This window comes from Capricornis sumatraensis, chromosome 9 (assembly GCF_032405125.1).
Source record: "Capricornis sumatraensis isolate serow.1 chromosome 9, serow.2, whole genome shotgun sequence".
Classification (NCBI taxonomy): domain Eukaryota; kingdom Metazoa; phylum Chordata; class Mammalia; order Artiodactyla; family Bovidae; genus Capricornis; species Capricornis sumatraensis.
In genome coordinates this window covers 106,981,967-107,007,472 of record NC_091077.1, presented here as the reverse complement: position 1 = coordinate 107,007,472, position 25,506 = coordinate 106,981,967, and the positions used below count along the sequence as shown (strand labels likewise).

The following is a 25,506-nucleotide window of genomic DNA, read 5'->3' as shown; positions in this document are numbered from 1 at the left end:
CCTAGGTCTCTCACACTGTGGGCAGATTCTTTACCATCTGAGCCACCAGGAAAACCCTTCTACCCTTTAGTTCAGTTCAGTTCAGTCGCTCAGTCATATCCGACTCTTTGCAACCCCATGAATCGCAGCACGCCAGGCCTCCCTGTCCATCACCAACTCCCAGAGTTCACTCAACTCATGTCCATCGAGTCAGTGATGCCATCCAGTCATCTCATCCTCTGTTGTCCCTTTCTCCTCCTGCCCCCCATCCCTCCCAGCATCAGAGTCTTTTCCAATGAGTCAACTCTTCGCATGAGGTGGCCAAAGTACTGGAGTTTCAGCTTTAGCATCATTCCTTTCAAAGCACACCCAGGGCTGGTCTCCTTCAGAATGGGTCTCAGCAAAAATGCCACTTCCTAGACAACCCCTGACCACCCGTGTTAGGTGAGTGCTCCTCTGCCATTCTTCTGTCTGAACTCCTGGTTTCATAGCAATTACCACAGCTGTTAATGTCTCATTTTGTGCTGGTCGACTCTACAGAAGCATAAGCTTCGTGAGCCACGTGCCCACATGTGTCCTACGTTTCACTGCACTCATAGCACCTGGTAGATGTAACTGAAACATTCTGAGGCAAAAATAAGAAACAGACACCTAAATTTGCAAGCCAGAACAATACTCCAGATGGTTCAAGCATTACCTTCACTATAAGCTGGATGTGAATCTTTGCAACTCTCTGAAAATTTCTGGCCCTCAGATATCACATAATTTGCAAGATTAGATGATCAAATTGACTTCTCTAGACTCCACCTGGCTCTAAAAGTTATGATTTTATAATGTGTAAAGTATTTTTAAGTACCAGGTGATAATGGTTTGTAACTATACAAAACTGAATTATCATTCACTCTCTGGAGTCAAATCAAGCATTAAAATGAGTAGCAACATTACCAGTTCTTTATGCCAATGAGTCATAAATGACATATGCTTGGTATATTTTCCCATAAAGTATTTTCTAATACAGTAGTCAAGGATCATAAATCAGGAAAAAATGGATATTACTTCCACTTGAATAAACATGTTTTGGAAGTAATAAGTAAAGATATGTATAATAGAATGATACTTTGTGTTGTATTAAATTATACCACTTCAAAAAGTTGGTTTTATTTCTTTCACCTTATTTCTTTAAATAAAAATTTGCAATAGCTATATTTCAACTAAGACCTGCATTATTTATATAAGCCAAAAATCTGTGTTTCTTAGTGTGAATTTCATGTCACATAAAAACCATTCTTTTAGTTCATTTTTCACATTATATAATTCAATTTTATAAGAATCAAAGTTATGAGATGATTTTTCATGTAGTTTTTCACTGTATTATGTTTTGGAGAAACTTATGGCAAATCTAAATTCAAAGGTTTTAACATTAGTCTCTCATACGTTATACTTTCATAAGAACATGAGTGCTATTTATAATAAGTAAAAATTCACATAATTTCATTAATTTAGAGATCATTTAAGAAGGCAAATGTATTATAAAGGATATTTTAGTATTGGGGGAAATGTAGTTTTGTTTCATTGTTTTATTACTTTTAACTAACATGATATTTGAAGCTAAAAAAAGTTCTGGAGTAAAAGTAAATCTTTGAAATTAGATAAAATTGCTTTTAATCATATATTAAAATAAGTATCTGTAGACATATATACAGGTCTTCCCTGGTGGCTCAGCAGTAAAGAATCCGCCTGCAATGCAGGAGAGGCAGGTTTGAGCTTTGGGTCTAAAAGATCCCCTGGTGAAGGAAATGGCAATCCACTCCAGTATTCTTGCCTGGAAATTTCCATGGACAGAGGAACCTGGCAGGTACAGTCCATGGGGGTCACGAAAGAGTCAGACATGACTTAGTGACTAAACAGCAACAGATTTTATATATATATATATGGAGAGAGAGAGAGAAAGAGTGAGAGAGAAATGTTTAAGAAATATTCGGGAAATGAAATGCAAACATTTACCCTAGAATTCATTTCAGACTGTTTGTTTTGCAAATTATTTTAACATATAGTTCAAAGACAAACTTCAACCCTACCAATGTCTAAATTAATGAGATTTCACAATGACTACTTAGTTATATAAATATACTTAACATTTTCAAGATTATGCCCTGAAGTTAACAATAAAAACTCCATGATAACAGAGTGCAAACAGAATTTGGGTTAAACCGGACTCATTTGCTGAACTGCCAGACATCCTTATCCCTTCTAACTTACTCTCCTAAGAACACTACTAAAATCATGAGATCAACCAATTGCTGCGATCAGACAGAAACTTTGGAGTCAAGAACTCATGAGTTTTCTATGCCTTCCTAGGTGTGTGATTTTAAGTTATATAAAGTCTCCAAGTCTTAAAGGTAAAATGTTCATAATTACACGGACAGCACAGTAAAGATAACATTGAAGTGAATTAATATATATAAAATACCCAGCATAATATGTGGAAATGAGTAAGAACTCAAGAGGTGTTGTTTCCCATATATCCATCACCCGTTAAGCCTCCTCTCCTCTCATCCCATTCTTATCTCCTGATGAATATAAACAGGTGGAGAAATGTGGATCACCCTGAATATGCAGATGAAGAGAGAACTGAAGACAGGAGTCAAGAAAACATACCAAAAAGATCAAAGAATCTCACAAATTCTAGGTTAAGATAACCCTTAAAGACTGTCTCCTTCAACAATATATAACCAGACGTGCTGGTGAGAGGGTCCTAATGTATTTCTTCATATCTAACAAATTTTAAAACAAAAGGCATTTACAATGTGTACATTTACAAAACTACAAAAAGTAGAACTATTGGGTCATCTGTAGACATGTGCAGAGATTTACTTGCAAATAAGAAAAACAAAAGATAATCATGTTTTTAATTTTATATGTGCAATGGTTGATAAAATCTATTTTTATAATCCAAAGAAAATCTAATCCTGATTCAATACTGAAAATTTTCAGATTTATTAAAGGAATATCCAGAGTAACTCATATTTTCCTGTTCTCGCCTTTAAAAGGCTCATCAATTTCAATATGACATTTAATACCAGTTGTAATAAGAGCCACAGTATTAAGTGGGAGTGGAGAAGGAAACGGCAACCCACTCCGGTACTCTTGCCTGGAAAATCCCATGGACAGAGGAGCCTGGTGGGCTATAGTCCATGGCGCTGCAAAGAGTCAGACACAACTGAGCAACTTCACTTTCAGTTTCATTAAGTGGGAGAGGTAGGCTCCTGCTAACCTGAGTTGCATACTAGAATAGACGGTGTTGCCATTCACTGAAATTGAGGGAAAGAAAAACTAAAAGTGAACTAGTTTGGGCTGGGTTGGATTGCATTCAGGGGATTTTTAATTCAGTCTTAGATAGGAGAAATGCAGGGTACTACTAACACATCCAAGGAGGCATGTCAAGCAAGCAGCCAATCACATGGGCATAGAGTTCCCAGAGGAAATCTGAGCTCAAGTAATAAGCATGAGTCATCTTCAGAGGATCACCCAGGGACAGAGTGCAGGAAGGAGACTGGCACAGCCTAGGACCACGCCGAGGGTAACTCCAAAATATACTGGCCAAGTGGGGAAGAATGAGTTTACAAAGGAGGAGTGGTCAGAAAGGGAGAAGTAAGATTTGGTATCTTGGTTTGCAAAGGCCAAGGGAAAGGAAGTCAACAAAGATACTTTGAGGAGGTCACCTAAGACAGTTGCAAAATTTAGCAACGTATATATTGTCATTGAGCATTGTCAGCCTTTACACTCTGTGCTGGAAAGGCTGTATATAGTAACCTTGCTTATTTAACTTATATGCAGAGTACTTTATGAGAAACGCTGGGCTGGAGGAAGCACAAGCTAGATTCAAGACTGCTGGGAGAAATACCAATAACCTTAGATATGCAGATGACATCACGCTTATGGCCAAAAGTGTAGAGGAACTACGCTTTCCTCTAAAAGAGGACAGTGAAAAAGCTGGCTTAAAAAATAGCATTCAAAAAATGGAGATCATGCCATCTGGTCCCATCACCTCATGGGAAATAGATGGGGAAACAATGGAAACAGTGACAGACTTTATTTTCTTGGGCTACAAAATCACTGTAGATGGAGTCTGCAGTCATGAAATTAAAAGATGCTTGCTCCTTGGAAGAAAAGCTATGACCAACCTAGACAGCATTACTTTGCGAACAAAGGTCCATTTAGTCAAAGCTATGGTTTTTCCAGTAGTCATGTATGGATGTGAGACCTGGACCATAAAGATGGCTGAGTTTGGAAGGACTGATGCTTTTGAACCATGGTGCTAGAAAAGACTCTTGAGAGTCCCTTGGACAACAAGGAGACCAAACCAGTCAATCCTAAAGGAAATCGGTCCCGAATATTCATTAGAAGGACTAATGCTGAACCGGAAACTCTAATACTTTGGCTACCTGATGCAAAGAACTGACTCACTGGAAAAGACCCCGATGCTGGGAAAGATTGAGCGCAGGAGGAGAAGGGGATGACAGATGAGATGATTGGATGGCATCACTGACTCAGTGGGCATGAGTTTGAGCAAGCTCTGGAGTTGGTGATGGACAGGGAGGCCTGGCATGCTACAGTCCTTGGGGTTGCAAAGACTAGGACACAACTGAGCAATGGAACTGAATTTAGCTGAAAGGTCATTGATCTTTTTTGTACAGTTCTTCTGTGTATTCTTGCCGCCTCTTCTTAATATCTTCTGCTTCTGTTAGGTCCATACTGTATCTGTCCTTCAATATCCCTATCTTTGCATAGAAGGTTCCCTTGGTAGCTCTAATTTTCTTGAAGAGATCTCCAGTCTTTCCCATTGTATTGTTTTTCTCTATTTCTTTACACTGATCACTGAGGAAGGCTTTCTTATCTCTCCTGGCTATTCTCTGGAACTCTTCATTCACCTAAAGCCAGACATCTTGGAGTGTGAATTCAAATGGGCCTTAGGAAGCATTACTATGAAAAAGGCTAGTGGAGGTGATAAAATTCCAGATAAATTATTTAAAATCCTAAAAGATGATGCTGTTAAAGTACTACACTTCATATGCTGGCAAATTTGGAGAACTCAGCAGTGGCCATAGGATTGGAAAAGGCCAGTTTTCATTCCAATCCCAAAGAAAGGCAATGCCAAAGAATGCTCAAACTACCACACAACTGCACTCATCTCACATGCTAGCAGAGTAATGCTGAAATTCTTTCAAGCCAGGCTTCTATACCAAGAACTTCCAGATGTACAGCTGATTTAGAAAAGCCAGAACCAGAGATCAAATTGCCAACATCTGTTGGATCATAGAAAAAGTGAGAGGGTTCCAGAAAAACACCTACTTCTCCATCACTGACTGCACTAAAGCCTCTGACTTTGTAGATCACAACAAACTGCGGGAAATTCTTAAACAAAGGGGAATTCCAGACCACCTTACTTGCCTCCAGAAAAATCTGTATATAGGTCAAGAAGAAACAGTTAGAACTGTGCATGGAACAACGGACTGGTTCAAAACTGGGAAAGGAGTATGTCAAGGCTATGTATTATCACCCTGCTTTATCAACTCATATGCAGAATATATCATGGGAAATGCCAGTCTGAATGAAGCAAAAGCCAGAATCAAGAGTGCCAGGAGAAATAACAATAACCTCCGATATGCAGATGACACCATCCTTGTGGCAGAAAGTGAAGAGGAACTAAAGAGCCTCTTATTGGAGGAGGAAGATCAAGGAGATCAAACCAGTCAATCCTAAAGTAAATCAACCCTGAATATTCATTGGAAGGACTGATGCTGAATCCGAAGCTCTAATACTTCGGCCACCTGATGCGAAGAGCCAACACACTGGAAAAGACCCTGATGCTGGGAAAGATTGAAGGCAGGAGGAGAAGGGGACGACAGAGGATGAGATGGTTGGGTGACATCACCGACCTAAAGGACAAGCGTTTGAGCAAACTCTGGGAGTTGGTGATGGACAGGGAAGCCTGGCGTGCTGCAGACCATGGGGTTGCAAAGAGTTGGACATGAATGAGCAACTGAACAACAAAAAAGTCATGGAGAATCTTACAGATGCCTACTTCAATAATGCTGGGGCAGAAACCAGGGATTCGTGGGTTAAGTTCTAAGTGACAGTCTAGGTACTGAGTGCACATTAGCACTCTTAGGACAAGTCTGACTAAGAAAACAGAAGGCAAAGACAGTAACTGAGAGAGAATACTAAGGTTGAAGAAGGGTTATCCAGGGTGAGCAGAGGTTACTTTTAGGAGTCGGGACTTACAAATATTTAAAAAGTGAGCACGGGACACAGATGAGAAGAAAAGGTGGACATAAAATATAAAACAGTGTAAAGTTTCAGGGAGAGTAAGAAATGATGAGACACAAAACAGGGACAAGGAGCAGACTGATTAAGAAAGTGAGGAGAGAGAAAGAGTGCAAATGCGGTGGATATGGGCAAGCAGCGCAAAAACGAGGCATTCGCCACCTGATGACTTCCAGTGTTTCTGCAACGCAGGAGACAGCCATCTGGCGACTCTGATCGGGCACATAACAGGATCAGAGGCTCGAGAGACGTGGAAAGCATCTGAAAAGCTGCACAGCAAGTAGTAGGGACCAGAGAAATGTCACACTTCACAGTTTCCTTGGAAGTCTTGACAAATCAAGCCAATTGTAAAAGTACGAGAGCAAGAAAAATGTATGTTCTCGTCAGGGATTAGAGGAACCACAGAAAAGTAACCCTCGTTGCGCACACAGACAGTGACCAAAGTCAGACTAGAAATTTTAAATTTCAGATCAAAATGTAAACCTGAAAATAAGAGAAAACATAAGTACTGTTTGAAATCAGTAAACACAAGAGTACAGCAAAATGAGTCAGAGAATCCATGAACATGTTTACTGATTCAGTTCAGTTCAGTTCAGTTCTGTCACTCAGTCGTGTCCGACTCGTTGCAACCCCATGCATCGCAGCACGCCAGGCCTCCCTGTCCATCACCATCTCCCGGAGTTCACCCAAACTCACGTCCATCCAGTCAGTGATGCCATCCAGCCATCTCATCCTCGGTCATCCCCTTCTCCTCCTGCCTCCAATGCCTCCCAGCATCAGAGTCTTTTCCAATGAGTCAACTCTTCACATGAGGTGGCCAAAGTACTGGAGCTTCAGCTTCAGCATCATTCCTTCCAAAGAAATCCCAGGGCTGATCTCCTTCAGAATGGACTGGTTGGATCTCCTTGCAGTCCAAGGGACTCTCAAGAGTCTTCTCCAACACCACAGTTCAAAAGCATCAATTCTTTGGCGCTCAGCCTTCTTCACAGTCCAACTTTCACATGCATACATGACCTTAGTCGGCAAAGTAATGTCTCTGCTTTTGAATATATTATCTAGGGTGGTCATAATTTTTCTTCCAAGGAGTAAGCATCTTTTAATTTCATGGCTGCAATCACCATCTGCAGTGATTTTGGAGCCCAAAAAATACAGTTTGACACTGTTTCCACTGTTTCCCCATCTATTTCCCATGAAGTGATGGGACCGGATGCCATGATCTTCGTTTTCTGAATGTTGAGCTTTAAGCCAACTTTTTCACTCTCCTCTTTCACTTTCATCAAGAGGCTTTTTAGTTCCTCTTCACTCTCTGCCATAAGGGTGGTGTCATCTGCATATCTGAGGTGATTGATATTTCTCCTGACAATCTTGATTCCAGCTTGTGCTTCTTCCAGTCCAGCGTTTCTCATAATGTACTCTGCATATAAGTTAAATAAGCAGGGTGACAATATACAGCCTTGACATACTCCTTTTCCTATTTGGAACCAGTCTGTTGTTCCATGTCCAGTTCTAACTGTTGCTTCCTGACCTGCATACAGATTTCTCAAGAGGCAGGTCAGGTGGTCTGGTATTCCCATCTCTTTCAGAATTTTCCACAGTTTATTGTGATCCACACACTCAAAGGCTTTGGCATAGTCAATAAAGCAGAAATAGATGTTTTTCTGGAACTCTCTTGCTTTTTCCATGATCCAGCGGATGTTGGCAATTAGATCTCTGGTTCCTCTGCCTTTTCTAAAACCAGCTTGAACATCTGGAAGTTCACAGTTCATGTATTGCTGAAGCCTGGCTTGGAGAATTTTGAGCATTACTTTACTAGCATGTGAGATGAGTGTAATTGTGCGGTAGTTTGAGCATTCTTTGGCATTGCCTTTCTTTGGAATTGGAATGAAAACTGACCTTTTCCAGTCCTGTGGCCACTGCTGAGTTTTCCAAATTTGCTGGCATACTGAGTGCAGCACTTTCACAGCATCATCTTTCAGGAGTTGAAACAGCTCAACTGGAATTCCATCACCTCCACTAGCTTTGTTCGTAGTGATGCTTTCTAAGGCCCACTTGACCTCACTTTCCAAGATGTCTGGCTCTAGATAAGTGATCACATCATCATGATTATCTGGGTTGTGAAGATCTTTTTTTTGTACAGTTCTTCTGTGTATTCTTGCCACCTCTTCTTAATATCTTCTGCTTCTGTTAGGTCCAGACCATTTCTGTCCTTTATTGAGCCCATCTTTGCATGAAATGTTCCCTTGGTATCTCTAATTTTCTTGAAGAGATCTCTAGTCTTTCCCATTCTATTATTTTCCTCTATTTCTTTGCATTGATCGCTGAAGAAGGCTTTCTTATCTCTTCTTGCTATTCTTTGGAACTCTGCATTCAGATGCTTTTATCTTTCCTTTTCTCCTTGGCTTTTCACCTCTCTTCTTTTCACAGCTATTTGTAAGGCCTCCCCAGACAGCCATTTTGCTTTTTTGCATTTCTTTTCCATGGGGATGGTCTTGATCCCTGTCTCCTGTACAATGTCACAAACCTCAGTCCATAGTTCATCAGGCACTCTATCTATCAGATCTAGGCCCTTAAATCTATTTCTCACTTCCACTGTAGAATCATAAGGGATTTGATTTAGGTCATACCTGAATGGTCTAGCAGTTTTCCCTACTTTCTTCAATTTAAGTCTGAATTTGGTAATGAGTTCATGATCTGAGCCACAGTCAGCTCCTGGTCTTGTTTTTGTTGACTGTATAGAGCTTCTCCATCTTTGGCTGCAAAGAATATAATCAATCTGATTTCGGTGTTGACCATCTGGTGATGTCCATGTGTAGAGTCTTCTCTTGTGTTGTTGGAAGAGGGTGTTTGCTATGACCAGTGCATTTTCTTGGCAAAACTCTATTAGTCTTTGCCCTGCTTCATTCCACATTCCAAGGCCAAATTTGCCTGTTACTCCAGGTGTTCCTTGACTTCCTACTTTTGCATTCCAGTCCCCTGTAATGAAAACGACATCTTTTTTGGGTGTTAGTTGTAAAAGGTCTTGTAGGTCTTCATAAAACCGTTCAACTTCAGCTTCTTCAGCATTACTGGCTGTGGCATAGACTTGGATAACTCTGATATTGAATGGTTTGCCTTGGAGACAAACAGAGATCATTCTGTCGTTTTTGAGATTGCATCCAAGTACTGCATTACGGACTCTTTTGTTGACCATGATGGCTACTCCATTTCTTCTGAGGGATTCCTGCCCGCAGTAGTAGATATAATGGTCATCTGAGTTAAATTCACCTATTCCAGTCCATTTTAGTTCGCTGATTCCTAGAATGTCGGCGTTCATCCTTGCCATCTCTTGTTTGACCACTTCCAATTTGCCTTGATTCATGGACCTGACATTCCAGGTTCCTATGCAATATTGCTCTTTACAGCATCGGACCTTGCTTCTATCACCAGTCACATCCACAACTGGGTATTGTTTTTGCTTTGGCTCCATCCCTTCATTCTTTCTGGAGTTATTTCTCCACTGATCTCCAGTAGCACATTGGGGACCTAATGACCTGGGGAGTTCCTCTTTTGGTATCCTATCATTTTGCCCTTTCATACTGTTCATGGGGTTCTCAAGGCAAGAATACTGAAGTGGCTTGCCATTCCCTTCTCCAGTGGACCACATTCTGTCAGACCTCTCCACCATGACCCGCCTGTCTTGGGTTGACAGCAACACAAAAGGCATAGTAAGACAACGGCAGGGCGCATCTCGGGAGGATGCATGAGGCAGACGACTCCTTTTAAATGTTTACTTGCTTCCTCCTAACACAGCAGAAGCCAGTTTCCTGATTATACTGGTCTAATACTCTTTTAGGGGCTTCCCTGGTGGGTCAAATGGTAAAGACAAGGAATTCACAGAGAACAAAGGTCTGTCTAGTCAAGGCTATGGTTTTTCCTGTGGTCAGGTATGGAAGTGAGAGTTGGACGGTGAAGAAAGCTGAGCGCCCAAGAATTGATGCTTTTGAACTGTGGTGTTGGAGAAGACTCCTGAGAGTCCCTTGGACTGCAAGGAGATCCAACCAGTCCATTCTGAAGGAGATCAACCCTGGGATTTCTCTGGAAGGAATGATGCTGAAGGTGAAACTCCAGTACTTTGGCCACCTCATGCGAAGAGTTGACTCATTGGAAAAGACTCTGATGATAGGAGGGATTGGGGGCAGGAGGAGAAGGGGATGACCGAGGATGAGATGGCTGGATGGCATCACTGACTCGGACGTGAGTCTGAGTGAACTCCGGGAGATGGTGATGGACAGGGAGGCCTGGCGTGCTGCGATGCATGGGGTCGCAAAGAGTCGGACACGACTGAGCGACTGAACTGAACTGAACTGAGCGCTTTATATTGGAGACGGCAATGGCACCCTATTCCAGTACTCTTGCCTGGAAAAGCCTATGGACGGACCCGGGGTGTCACAGAGAGTTGGACACGACTGAGCGACTGGACTGAACTGACTGAGCTGATGCTGGACTTTGATTGTGCTGTGCTAAGTTGCTTCAGTCACATCTGACTCTTTGTGACCCTATGGACAGTAGCCTGCCAGGCTGTTCTGTCCATGGGATTCTCCAGCCCAGAATACTGGACTGGGTCGCCATTTAAGGCAGAGTAAAGACAGGTTTTAATGGGGCTTTTCAGAAAATAATTCTAACCACTAAAACATTGAGACAAATGATAAGTAATATTATACGGATAAAAACACAAAATCAGTCCTCTAGAGTCCTCGAAAGCAACTCAACCATACACTGTTTCATACTTCTATACATGAAATTTCAACTTTTGGAAACTTTATGTCTCTAATTTCATGTAAAATGAAGTATTTCTATAAAATTACATCAATTAAACTTTCTTTCTTCAAATTACCCCTTTTGTACTCACTCTGATTTCTTTTCATAGGTCTTGGAAGACTCCTCAATCCTCTTCTCCAGCTCCAGGACAGCTTCCTCCTTGTTCAGAAGCATCTGCTGTGTCTGCATCAGCTCCTCTGCTAAAGTTCGCAACCTAGAAGGAAGTTTCCTCATTATCATCAACACATTAATTATGCTCACTTCACACAGACCAAAAAAAGCAATCATACACCTAAGGCTGCAACGTCCAAAACAGGAGCCACAAGTAGTTTAATTTAAATAAGAGTAAAATTTCAATTCCTCAGTTGCATTAGCCACGTTTCAAGCACTGAACAGACACACACTGCTAATGGCTACCTCTCTGGACAGAGAAAAGAACATTTCAATAATCTCAGGGAGTACTCTTGGGCAGTCTGTTTTAGAGGGTTTTATTCATCAAGCAGCAAAAGAGAAAAAGAAACAGGAAATGGAGAAAGAGAAAAGAACTAAAGAAAAAATACCTGTAATTCTCCCAGGAAGAGTGTATGGTGAAATAACCATCATTTTTGTTTCAGGCTAACATGCATTTATATTCTGGCTTTACCATTTTTTCTCTGAGATCGTATGAAACTTGCTGCAGCTCACTGACTCTATTTTCTCCCTCATATTTGGGCACTGTAACACCTGCTTCAGTGCATTGCTTTGAAGATGAAATACACTTAGCGTAAATAATGAATGGTACTTAATAGGTATTTGAGTAAATAACATCTAGTGTTATCTGCATATGTTACCTCATTTAATTCTCACAACAAGCTATGAGATACACATTGTTATCCTCAAAGAAAGTAAGGCTCAGTCACACGGTAATTTAAATTAATATCAGCTATTTCTGTTTTCACATGTTGCAATAATGTTTTGGAGGTACTGTCTATATAGATTTGAAATTAGTATGTACCCATAGATGAGATATTTTTTTATTACATAAACTGCATCTGGCCCTGAACAGAAATATTTCTACCACAAAAACACACAACTGGAATCTAAAAAACAATACAAATGAGCTTATTTTTCAATACAGAAACAGACTGACAGACATAGAGAATGAATTTATGGTCATCAAACGTGAGAGAGAGGGGGAAACAGACCAGGAGCACAGCAGCAGCAGCTGCAGATCACTGCACGCAAGACAGACAAGCATCAGGGACTTCCTGTATGGCACAGACAGCCGTATTTAGTATCCTATGGTGATATACACTGGACACGAAGCTGAAAAAGGATGAACACATATGTCGAACCCAATCACTCTTCTATTTACCTGAAACTAACACAGTATCTTGAATCAACTATAGCTTAATTAAAAAAATAGATAAATAAAATCACTATAATCATAAAATATACGCACACAGCTATCATATCACACTGAAATTTTTATTCTGTTTCAGCCTTTTAAAGCAAGACAGGAAACCCAAACTATCCAAAATACTAAATAACCCAAGTATATGAAAATTTGAATTTAATTTAAAGAGATGATAAAGTCAAAAGTAAAAAAATCAAACCATGAAGAAATATTTGCAATGGAAGTTACAAGCAAAAGCTCATGTAGAAAAACTTTTAGAAAAAAGTCAACCTACAATGAAAATGAACAATAAACACAGCTGGAAGTTCAAAAAAGCTTCAAATGATCAATAAGTACACGGAGATATTTACAACCTGAACCACAATTTAAAATCTTCAGATTAAATAATCAGTAAATTATTTTTCACCTACTAAAATTGACAAGCATGAAAACAAGTGACAGTACATAGTATTCTCAAAACTGTAGGAAGAATGAGGGTGAAGGAAGGAAGGAAAGGAGAGAGGAAACTTGGAATTGTCTCTCAAACCTCAAATTAGAATCTCCTTTGACCATCTAAAAATCTGTCTTATCAATATACATTACACATGCTCACAATTAGTCCACATGAAGATCTTTGTACTACAGTGTTTATAAAATAACTAGAAAATATTTAATTGTTCATCAACAGGGGAATAACTGAATAAATTTTGGTCTGATCTGAGAGAATAACGATGACATATACACACTGTGAAGTCGCTCAGTCGTGTCCAACTCTTCGTGACCCCATGGACTGTAGCCTACCAGGTTCCTCCATCCATGGGATTTTCCAGGCAAGAATACTGGAGTGGTTTGCCATTTCCTTCTCCAGGAGATGTTCCCAACCCAGGGATTGAACCCAGGTCTCCCACACTGTAGGCAGATGCTTCACTGCCATCTGTAAAACAGCCAGCCAGTGAGAACTGCCGCATGACACAGAGAAGCCAAGCCTAGGGCTCCATGACAGCCTAGAGGGGCGGCTGGAAGGGAGGGGCAGGTGGGAGGGAGGCTTCAGAGGGAGGGGCCGTGTACACTGATTCGTGCTGATGTCCAGCAGGAATCATCACAACACTGCAATTATCCTCCAATTGAAAGTAAAATAAAAAATGTTAAAGAAACAGAATAGTCATTAAAAGGAATGAGGTTCTTTCAAAACATGGTTCTTCCAACACATAAAAGGTGCTTCCAAGGCATTACTTAGAAGGCATGAGGCAGAAAAGTACATATAGCCTGGCTCCATCTATACTGAAATCAATGAATGTGTATACACATACTACTGACTGAATTGTATTCCCTCAAAATTCATATCTTAAAATTCTAACCCCCAAAGTGATGATATTTGGAGTGGGGGACTTTGGGAAGTAACTAGGGTTAGATGAGCTCCTGAAGGTGGAGCCTCATGATGGGATTAAGGTCCTCAGAGGAGATACCAAGAGTTGTGCTCTCTCTCGCCCTAGGCCTAGATGAAGCAGAGGTCATGTGAGTACATGAGAAGGCAGCAGTCTACAAGCAGGAAAAGACTCTCGCCAAGACCCAAACTGGCCGTCACCTTGATCTGGAACTTGTAACACTGAGAAATAAATTACAATGAGAAATAAATTGCTACTGTTTAATCCACTCATGCATGGTATTCTATCATGGTGGCCACAGCAGAGTAACACACAGTTATATATTTATGTGTGGAGAAGAACCAGATCACTACAAGCCAAACTTTCATCATCACTCTGACGGGGGGTGATTTAAGGACAAAAGGGTTTCCCTAGTAGCTCAGTTGGTAAAGCATCTGCCTGCAATGCAGGAGACCCCAGTTTAATTCCTGGGTTGAGTAGATCCGCTAGAGAAGGGATAGGCTACCCACTCCAGTTTTCTCAGGCTTCCCTGGTGGCTCAGCTGATAATCAGCCTGCAATGCAGGAGACCTAGGTTCGATCCCTAGATTGGGAAGATCTCCTGGAGAAGGGGAAGGCTATCCACTCCTGTATTCTGGCCTGGAGAATTCCATGGACTATGTAACCATGGGGTCACAACGAGTTGGACACGACTAAGTGACTTTCACTTTTGGACAAAAAAGTCTCTCATACTTTACTCTGTATTTATCTATTATATCTCATAACAAAAATGAATTTGAATTTAAGCTATTAAATAATAGGTAATGGAGACAGAAAAGGCAGAAAAACCATGAAACGTGGTAAGAACTCAAAATATAGTAATCCAGGTTTTCTCATCCATGTTTAGAGTTAAGCAACATAATAAACCTCAACAGGTTTCTGAGGATATTATTATACAAAATATAATCAATGATGCTTATAATAATGATCCAGAATCGTAAGAGAAAAATTAAATTTAAAGCATTTTTCATTAAGAACATACATATATTTATAAGAGCATATATCAAATCTAGTAAAGTTATTCTGTTGAACTCGATAGCAATACAAGGTTGGTTTAACTGGAAAATGCACTTCTGTGGAATAGTTCATACCCTGACTACTAGACACACAAAGTTACTATATTAAAATCTGAGGTCATTCTCAAGAAATCTACACTTCAACTGCTGGCTTCAAGTTATTTATTACCAACTACAAATAATATAAATTAACAACACACATACTGCTTTGGCCTTTATAAAACTCTGCCGTATATATGATCCCATTTCATCCTCATGGGAGTCTGGAACACCTTCCTCTGTGCCTGTCCCCACCCGAGCCTGGAGGGAACAGGACCAGCTTCTCCCGCGCTGCCCTGGCCACGCTGCACCAGAGACGAACTGGAAAGAAAGCTCTCCCTCTCTGAACACTCCCCTCCCCTCTGTTCGTTTGCTTCTCTCTCCTACACCTTTCCCGAAGCTCTTCCTGCTCAGTTTTCCATTCACCCCTCTTTTCAATTCCTCGCTCGTTCATTTAAACCAGGTGTTTACTAAGCCCATTCCCTGTGACAGGCACACTGTTAGACACTCGGGATACAACAGTCAGCAAGTCTGGCTTCAGGAACCTTAGACGCTCGCAGAAGAAACGGGGACCGCTTTTCCCTCTGACCCTCTCTCTTCTCCCCATCTCCTCTCTCTGACTGTTCGTTTCTTCTCAGTTCTCACTGTACTGCATTCTCTGCTCCATCCTGAAATAAGCACACAGCCCCACCGACCCGCAGGACGCAGGCAGCACGGCCTCCTCGCTGCTCAGCCCTCACACCTCGCTCTGTCTTTCACACGGCACGTGCCCAACTCGGTTCCGCACGTCCTGTTTCTCTCATTAGACTCTCACACATTAAGCATTTTCTGCAATTTCCTAACAACTCCCAAGGCTCTCCTGATTCCTATCGTTCTGAATTATCTAAAAAGAGAAGCCAAAGAGCTACCTCAATGTGGGAGCAGTACAGTCTACAACTTTCCCCCACCACGACAGCTAAACTGGTACATGAACCACACTGCAGTGAGGGAAGCTTTCGTTCTCTGCACAGACGTCATTAATACACGTCAACATTTTGTCATCAAGCCGATCACTTTACTTTCCACTTCAGAGTAAGAAAATTATTTGTGTTTGCAACTCTACACATCTCTGCTGCATTTTGTAAAGCTCCTTACCCTGGTAAAAGAGACACCAGGTTGAGAAGCAGACACCTTCAGGGTCAGTGTTTACCTGGCTTTCCTAGACTTCCATTTTCTCTTCTAATAAAATGGAAATTAATATCTAACTTAAAGGGTTCATGTAACTATGATACATATTTTTAAAGTTTCTAGTATGGATTTTTAAGCATAGAATATTCCCTATAAATGTAACTATATATTATTAACCAATTTTACTACTGATAACAAGAAATATTTTTCTGAAAAGTAACTAAATTTTGACTTCTACCTTTTTTAAAGAATGTTTTATTAACACTGGATGCAAAACTAAACACTGTTCCCAAGGCAGGGGTCAGACTGAATGTATTTTAAATAAAACTTAAGAATAGGTTATACTATTTATATATTTTTCCCACTTAAGGACAAGTAAAGAAATATTGTAAGAATTCTATATTAAAAGTACATAAGTTACTCATAATTCAAAGCTGTTTTTCCCTTTATAACAATGTCAAGAACATTCACTTTTTGGAAATGGGCAAAATTTCAGTTCAAGAGAAATTAATGGAAGCTTGTGTGTCATTGCTATCCTTGACACAAAACAATAAAAAATCTCTACACACACACACACACACATACATCCTGATTTGATGTGACATAACAGTAACCCTTGGAAGAAAAGTTATGACCAACCTAGACAGCATATTCAAAGGCAGAGACATTATTTTGCCAACAAAGGTCCGTCTAGTCAAGGCTATGGTTTTTCCTGTGGTCATGTATGGATGCGAGAGTTGGACTGTGAAGAAGGCTGAGTGCTGAAGAATTAATGCTTTTGAACTGTGGTGTTGGAGAAGACTCTTAAGAGTCCCTTGCACTGCAAGGAGAGCCAACCAGTCCATTCTAAAGGAGATCAGTCCTGGGTGTTCTTTGGAAGGAATGATGCTAAAGCTGAAACTCCAGTACTTTGGCCACCTCATGCGAAGAGGTGACTCTTTGGAAATGACTCTGATGCTGGGAGGGATTGAGGGCAGGAGGAGAAGGGGACGACCAAGGATGAGATGGCTGGATGGCATCACCGACTCGATGGACGTGAGTTTGGGTGAACTCCGGGAGATGGTGATGGACAGGGAGGCCTGGCGTGCTGCGATTCATGGGGTCGCAAAGAGTCGGACATGACTGAGCGACTGAACTGAACTGAACTGAATGGTAACAATATCACAACAAGTCAAAAACTGAGGAGTTTTATTACTGATTTCTTCACATATATGATTGAGAAAAATTCAAGGGAAGACATCTGATTGTGGTGGACATCATGTTTACCCTAGGTAACTGGAGTACAGCCCTCTTTTTACTTTGAAACGGAGTAAGAAGGGAGGAACGAGGTGAAAGCCAGAGAGTCCTGATCCACTGTTTAAACCACCTGATACAGCCTGATTCTATTTATCAGAGGTCACTGGCACATGTGAATTCTAACAAAGGATATTAAAATCCCACACTCTCACTTCCTTTAGCAAGCATTTAGCCTTCTGAAAAATATCCCTTAGTCTTTCAGTGAGGAATTAGATTTGAAGTTTTGTATATGCTCAACTTTTGGAGTACATGTGTATGCTCATTTGTGAGAAGAATGAGGTGGTACTCATGATTATTTCTCTCTTCACACATCTGATCTGTGCTAAAACTTTAACCCAGAAAGAAAAAGAAAATTGTTGTTGCTGCTGTTGTTCAGTCGCCAAGTCTTTGCAACCCCATGGACTGCAGCATGCCAGCCTCCCTGTCCCTCACCATCTCCCGAACTCTGCCCAAGTTCATGTCCATTGAGTCAGTGATGCCATCCAACCATCTCCTCCTCTGTCTCCCCTTCTCTTCCTGCCCTCAATCTTTCCCAGCATCAGGGTCTTTCCCAATGAGTCAGTTCTTCACATCAGGTAGCCAAAGTATTGGAGTTTCAGCTTCAGCATCAGTCCTTCCAATGAATATTCAAGACTGATTTCCTTTAGGATGGACTGATTTGAAGTCCCTGCTGTCCAAGGGACTCTTAAGAGTCTTCTCCAGCACCACAGTTCGAGAGAGTCCTACCACCAGCTTATTAGATTCTCTAAAGAGTTGGAAACTCTAGAAGTTAAATGAAGTCCTAGAAGAGCTAACAATACTTCTGTTCTCTGGCAGATCTGTTATGTTACCTAGAACTTACTGTTTCGCTAAGCAATGAAGGTTGGAAAAAGAAAGGAGATAAGAATAAGAAAAGGAAGATCAGAGGAAAAGGACTGATAATATTAGCTAACTTTCCTTTGTCTAGCTCTTGATCATATAAAGAAAATAGTGGCGCTTCTTGAGGCCTTAATCTTTTACAGCCTTGGCACAAAAAAAATATGCCCAAGCTTTATGCAAAATCTTCTTAAAAAAATAAATCAAGCAAAGACAACCCTTTGAAGTCAAAACTTCTCAATATTTCTCAGTCTCTACAGATCCATAGCTGTAAATCCAAAGTAGAAAAGACAAATGATTTAGAACAGAGTTATATAGGGAAAGCATTTGCCTTTTTTCACTTGCAGTAGAATGGATAAGAGAAAACCATTCTAGTAGATACAGGTTATATATACATGATTTTTAAAGATTTAGTTGTATTTAAAGATTGTTGTTCAGTTGCTAAGTCCTATGTGACTCTTTCAATACCACAGACTGCAGCATGCCAGGCTTCCCTGTCCTTCACCATCTCCCGGAATTTGCTCAAACTCATGCCCATTGAATTGATGATGCCATCCAATCATCTCATCCTCTGTCATCCCCTTCTCCTCCTGCCTTCAATCTTTCCCAGCATCAGGGTCTTTTCCAATGAGTCGGCTGTTTGCATCAGGTGGCCAAAGTACTGGAGTTTCAGCTTCAGCATCAGTCCTTCCAATGAACACCCAGGACTGATCTCCTTTAGGATTGACTGGTTTGATCTCCTTGCTGTCCAAGGGACTCTCAAGAGTCTTCTCCAGCACCACAACTCAAAAGCATCAATTCCTCAGAGCTCAGCCTTTTTTATGATCCAACTCTCACATGATTACCAGAAAAATCATAGCATTGACTATACGGACCTTTGTCCACAAAGTGGTATCTCTGCTTTATAATATGCACTTTAGGTTTGTCATAGCTTTCCTTCCAAGGAGCAAGAATCTTTTCGTTTCATGGCTGCAGTCACTGTCCTCAGTGATTTTGGAAACCAAGAAAACAAAATCTGCCACTGTTTCCACTTTTTACCCATCTATTTGCCATGAATATTGGGACTGGATGCCATTATCCCCATTTTTTGAATGCTGAGTTTTAAGCCAGCTTTTTCACTCTCTGCTTTCACCCTCATCAAGAGGTTCTTTGGTTCCTTTCCACATTCCACCATGAGAGTGGTATTATCTACATATCTGAGGTTGTTGATATTTCTCCCTGCAATCTTGATTCCAGCTTGCAACTCATCCGGCCTGGGATTTCACATGGTGTATTTCACATAGAAGTTAAATAAGCAGGGTGACAGTATACAGCCTTGACAAACTCCTTTCCCAATTTTGAACTAGTCTGCTGTTCCATGTCTGATTCTGTTGCTTCTTCACCTGCATACAGGTTTCTCGGGAGACAGGTAAAGTCTCATCTCTTTGAGAATTTTCAACAGTTTGTGGTGATCCACACAGTCAAGGCTTTAGTGTAATCAAAGAAACAGAAGTGATGTTTTTCTGGAATTCCTTGCTTGTTCTGTGATCCAGTGGAGGTTGGCAATTTGATCTCAGGTTCCTCTGTCTTTTCTAAACCCAGCCTGTACTTCTGGAAGTTCTTGGTTCATGCACTGTTGAAGCCTAGCTTGAAGCATTTTGAGCATTATCTTGCTAGCAGGTGAAATAAGTGCAATTATACGGTAGTTTGAACATTCTTTGGCATTGTCTTTCCTTGTGATTAGTATAAAAATTGACCTTTTCCAGGCCTGTGGCCACTACTGAGTTTTCCAAATTTTGGAATTTTGCTGACATATTGAGTGTAGCACTTCAACAGCATCATCTTTTAGGATCTGAAATAGCTCAGCTGGAATTCCATCACCTTCACTGGCTTTGTTCTTAGTGATGCTTCCTAAGGCCCACTTGACTTTACACCCCAGGATGTCTGGCTCTAGGTGAATGACCACACCATCGTGGTTGTCCTGGTCATTAAGATCTTTTTTGTACAGTTCTTCTGTGTATTCTTGCCATGCTAAGTCGCTTCAGTCATGTCTGACACTTTGCAACCATTTGGACAGTAGCCCACCAGACTCTCCTGTCCATGGGATTCTCCAAGCAAGAATACTGGAGCAGGTTGCCATTTCCTCCTCCAGGGGATCTTTCCTGGTTGGCTCAGATTCTTCCCACCTCCTCTTAATCTCTTCTGCTTCTGTTAGGTCCTTGCCTTTTCTGTCCTTATTGAGCTCATCTTTGCATGAAATAGTCCCTTGGTGTCTCCAATTTTCTTGAAGAGATTTCTAGTCTTCCCATTCTTGTTTTCCTCATTTCTTTGCACTGTTGACTTAAGAAGGCTTTCTTATCTCTCCTTGCTATTCTATGGAACTCTGCATTCAGTTGGGTATATCTTTCCTTTTCTCCTTGCTTCTCACCTCTCTTCTTTTCTTAGCTATTTTTCAGGTCTCCTCATACAACTACTATGTATATTTAAAGATACAAAAGCCTAAAGCAACTATTGTGGATGATAACAAGTTTTCAGTACTCATGACAATACTTTTTATACCCTCAAACCATTTTCTATCATTATTTAAATCTCTGAGCACTTCTAAAGAGATCCAACTTCCTAAAAAAATATAAATTAAAAATTCCTAATGCCATCCCATAAATTGTGACATTTGGGTTAATAAAAACCCAAATGCAATAAAGGTTACAGTTGCCTGATATAACTTTTTTGAGAATCCTTATTCGCTACTGTTGCTCAGCTGCCCAGTCATGTCCAATTCTTTGCGACCCCATGGACTGCAGCACACCAGGCCTTCCTGTCCCTCACCATATCCCGAAGTCTGCCCGAGTTCAGGTCCACTGTATCGGTGATGCCATTTAGCTGTTGCATCCTCTCATACCCTCTTCTCCTTCTGCCCTCAATCTTTCCCAGCATCAGGGTCTTATCCCATGAGTCACTGTTTGCATCAGGTGACCAAAATACTGGGGCTTCAGCATCAGTCCTTCCAATGAGTTTTCAGGGTTGATTTCCCTTAAGATTGACTGGATTGATCTCCTTGCTGTCCAAGGGATTCTCAGGAGTCTTCTCCAACACCACAGTTTGAAAGCTTCAGTTTTTTAGTGCTCTGCCTTCTTAACAGTCCAGCTTTCACAACTGTACGTGACCACTGGGAAGACCACAGCCTTGACTATATGGACCTTTGTTGGCAGAGTAACGTCTCTGCTTTTCAACACACTGTCTAGGTTTATCGTAGCTTCCCTGTCTAGGTTTGTCATTTGCTTTGTCAGAAGCAATTGTCTTCAGAATTCATGGCTGCAGTCACCATCCACATTGATTTCAGAGCCCAAGAAGAGGAAATCTGTCGCTACTTCCCCCGTTTCCCCTTCTATTTGCCATAAAGAAATGGGGCCAAATGCCAAGATCTTCATTTTTTTAATTAGTTTTAAGCCAGCTCTTTCACTCTCCTCCTTCACCCTCAGTAAGAGGATCTTTAGTTCCACCTCACTTTCTGCCGTTAGAGTGGCATCATCCACATACCCACAGGTCGATGTTTCTCCAGCCTGTCTTAATTCCTGCTTATAACTCATCCAGCCCGGCATTTCTCATGATGTGCTCAGGGTACAGGTTAAATGAGCAGGGTGACAGCAGACCGCCCTGTCACACTCTTTTCTCCATCCTGAACCAATCAGTTGTTCCATGCAGGGTTCTAACTGTTGCTTCTTGACCCGCATACAGGTCTTTGTTCAAAAAACCTCTTTTCAATCCACATTTATTCTTCACACCATCAGCTGTAATACAGCGTAACAGATTCCACGTCAGTCTATACTGGGTTAGTGTTTTCTCAACTTCATTGAGAATACTCCTATTTGTAGGTGACCCACACAGGACATTCATTGAAAGTAAGTCTTCAATCGCTTCAAACCTGGTTTGACTTCTCAAGTAAACAACTGAGTAGTCTGGATCATATCTGCTGACTTGGCAAGAGCCAGGGGAAACCATGTTGAACGATTTGTCATGTTTTCTATTAATTAGCTAATGATGCAGCTCCCAAAGTTCTCAACCCCTCAAGCAAATGTCCTTACTGAAAATGTAATGGTCATAAGCAAACTTACTTCCTCTGAACATATTTCTTCAGTTATTCTTTAAAACACTATTTAATTAAATTACCTCTGATAAATGGGCTTTCCCTACTTGGCTAACAAATAGGTCACCCAGAAACTTATTTTCATTCGGTTTTATCCTCATTCATATTTTATTTCTCTGAAGAAAGTCTGCTGTGATGAAGCATTTCAGCTTGACTTTTATAATCTTTCTTGGCTCTTGTGTGTCAGTAACGCTGAGAAGAGTGTTGCATCTGGTAATGTCAACAGACGCTATTCCAGCACAGCCACAAGGCCCGCGCATGATGAACACGATGCTGCGCCATCTGATTCAACAACAGGATAATCTGCACTCTACTGTGTCTTAAAGTGTGACAACCGAAAGCCATTTTCTCTCGTCTTCTCGTTTTGAAATGACATGCGTGCATTGATGATAAAAAGGAAATAAATGTGGCAGTCCAGTGATATGTGCGGCATTCAGAACACTGCTGAGTTACAGCCATGGCGCTGCGGTCTGCAGCGCGCCGAGCAGCAGTGTGAAGTGCAGAGAATGCCGGACGCGGTCTCTGTCTCAACTGCTCGACTCTGCCCTGCAGCAAATCCACCCAGAGACAACAGGTGAAGGACGAGCACGGCTGTGTTCCAGTGTAACTGATGTACTCTGATGTTTAAGTTTCATGTAACTTTCATATATCACAAATATAGTTCTTCTTTTGATTTTTTTAACCGTTTGAAAATGTAAAAAGCAATATTAGCTCATAGACTGCACAAGATAGGTGGCTAGCTGGATGCAATCTATAGGCTATAGATTGCTCATTCACAGCTCAAAAAATCCAAAATAGTCACTTTTCCATGTAGAGAATTACCATTTTTCAATTAAGAGATCTTACTTATATTTCACTGTAAAAGCTAAACACATGTTGACTTTAAATTTTGTTAAATGATCTGGGAAACATGAGACCTGAGACTGGGCTTTACTTTAGAATATACAACTAGACATTTAACACAATCTTTTGGAACTCAAATATATTTCCTACTGCTACGTGGTAACAACTCATTATTAAGAGACCTCACCTGAAACTGGAAAATTGACCCCACAGAAAGGCAGAGGCCCTCTGCTCTCCACCATTTAGTAAAATCAATGAAAATTCCTCTTTTGGCAGACATGCTACTGTTCATATTTTGGAACAACTTGCTATCCGTAACTTGCCTAGCTTAAACTATGGATTCATAATGCCATTTACCCTGCTTTAAGTTTGCACCAGATCACAAATCAATGCCTCATCGATCCAAAATGCAAAAATCCACACAACAGATACTTAAATATATTCTTCTAATGTTCAACAGACTTGACTTTTTCAAGTTATTTTGATGAACTAAATTAATCCCAAATTAATCAATTAAATACTGATTGGAATGAGAGGAAATATTTACATATATAATCTTAAACAAAAAGGTTAGTATTCTCTTTCAGCCTTTGGCCAAGAAGGGAGATCCAAAAACGAGGCAGATGTGAAAGCGGTGATGGAGGGGAAGCAAAGAGGCCGCAGATGACAGAGACAAAGGAAGCAGTCTCAGAGTCGAGCCTGAAGGTGACGCAGCCTGAGTGCGTGTGTGGCGGCATGTGCATGGCCAGGCGCAGAATCTATCAGAGGCCGAGAAGCAGCCCTTTCCCACATAGCAATCTGCCATCCAAAACATTTCCAAGATAAAAGAGATAAACAATCTACAAATAGCCGAGATGAACTCCTCTCTCTGCATATATGCTGGGGTGGGGGCGGGCAGGGGTGATATTATACTCAGTCAAGTCCAAGTCTTCACTACCCTATGTACTGTGGCCCACCAGGTTCCTCTGTCCATGGGATTTTCCCGGCAAGAATACTGCAGTGGTTTTACTTTTATCATTATAGTGGATAGACGAATAATGAGAGTAAGGTAAAAATGTTTTGTGGCACATATTTACATGGATAAATGCAGTAACTTTGCCATTTAGTACTATATCATTAGATTTCTATCAGATCTGAAAAGAGGCAAGGAGTAACACTGTATCATCTTTTTCTGGATGTAAATAGTAATTGTGTAATAATCTCAGAATTCCATACATTTATTTGAGAAGCTTCTACATGATACATTAAAGAGCAACCTAAACTATTAATGAGTGTGGTTAATGAACACAAAAATTTTTATGTTACATTTAGGAATCTAAAATAAGAAAACTTCACGGGTGTCTTTTTATGACTAGCAAAGTGAAAAAGATAACCTCAGGAAAAGAGGATCTCTTTAAACTTCAAATACTTTACCAGTCAAGGCTAGACCAGAAGTATGGCAGATCAAAAGAAGAAAAAGAGTCAAAAAGAAATTCCCTGATTCACATTGTTGTATGAAAGACGCCAACAACACTGTAAAGCAATTATCCTATTAAACATTTTTTAAAATTCCAGTTAGACCACTATAAAAAATGCTAATTTTTGCCAATAATACTATAAATTTGAGAAATATAGCTTCACTAGAAAAGTTTAACAAAAAGGACACCTTTAAATATGAAAGATATTCAAGTAGAGCAGTCCTCAGGCATTTTGGGTTGAGAAACCCTCTGAAAATCTGCACACACCCTCCCTGCAGAAAGTAAAACACACATTTCTACAAACAGTTTTAGTGGGCTTAGGGCAGACTTTCAATCCTTTCTACACTAAAATCATCTGGAAAGTTTACAAAAAATTCCAATGCCTGGATCTAACCCTCAGAAAATCTGATTTAACTGGTTTGGGTCACATTCCAGACATCAGCATTTTTTGAAGGCTCCCTCAATGATCCTAATATGAAGCCAGAGATGAGACCCACTACTGAGAAACTCCCCAAAATCTCCATAAAATATCTCCATTCACTCACTCATTCAAAAAAGATGTTCATAAATCATCTGCAACATCTGACATCTAGCCAAGAATTCTGAAGAATCTAAGAGAAATGCAGCCCAATTTTTTCTTTGTTTCATAGTCAAGACTAATCAGCAGTCTGACAGATTGCCAGCATGACCCCTATTTACAGAAAAACTCCAGAGGTCAAAAATTAATGATTCTCACTTCCAAATGAACATAACCTTTCACAAAGGATAGGGTCATGGATCACTTAAACCTAAAGGAATGCAAAACAAAA

General features: G+C 40.6%; 1 protein-coding gene across 1 annotated transcript in view; it reads right to left on the bottom strand.

Moving 5' to 3' along the window:
- The window catches only part of FER (FER tyrosine kinase), a 459,090-nt gene that overhangs the window by 300,298 nt on the left and 133,286 nt on the right, over positions 1–25,506 (bottom strand). The window contains exon 8 of the mRNA XM_068979562.1: positions 11,195–11,317. Within this exon, the coding sequence (XP_068835663.1) occupies positions 11,195–11,317 (123 nt within the window). The remainder of the gene's footprint in view (positions 1–11,194; positions 11,318–25,506) is intronic.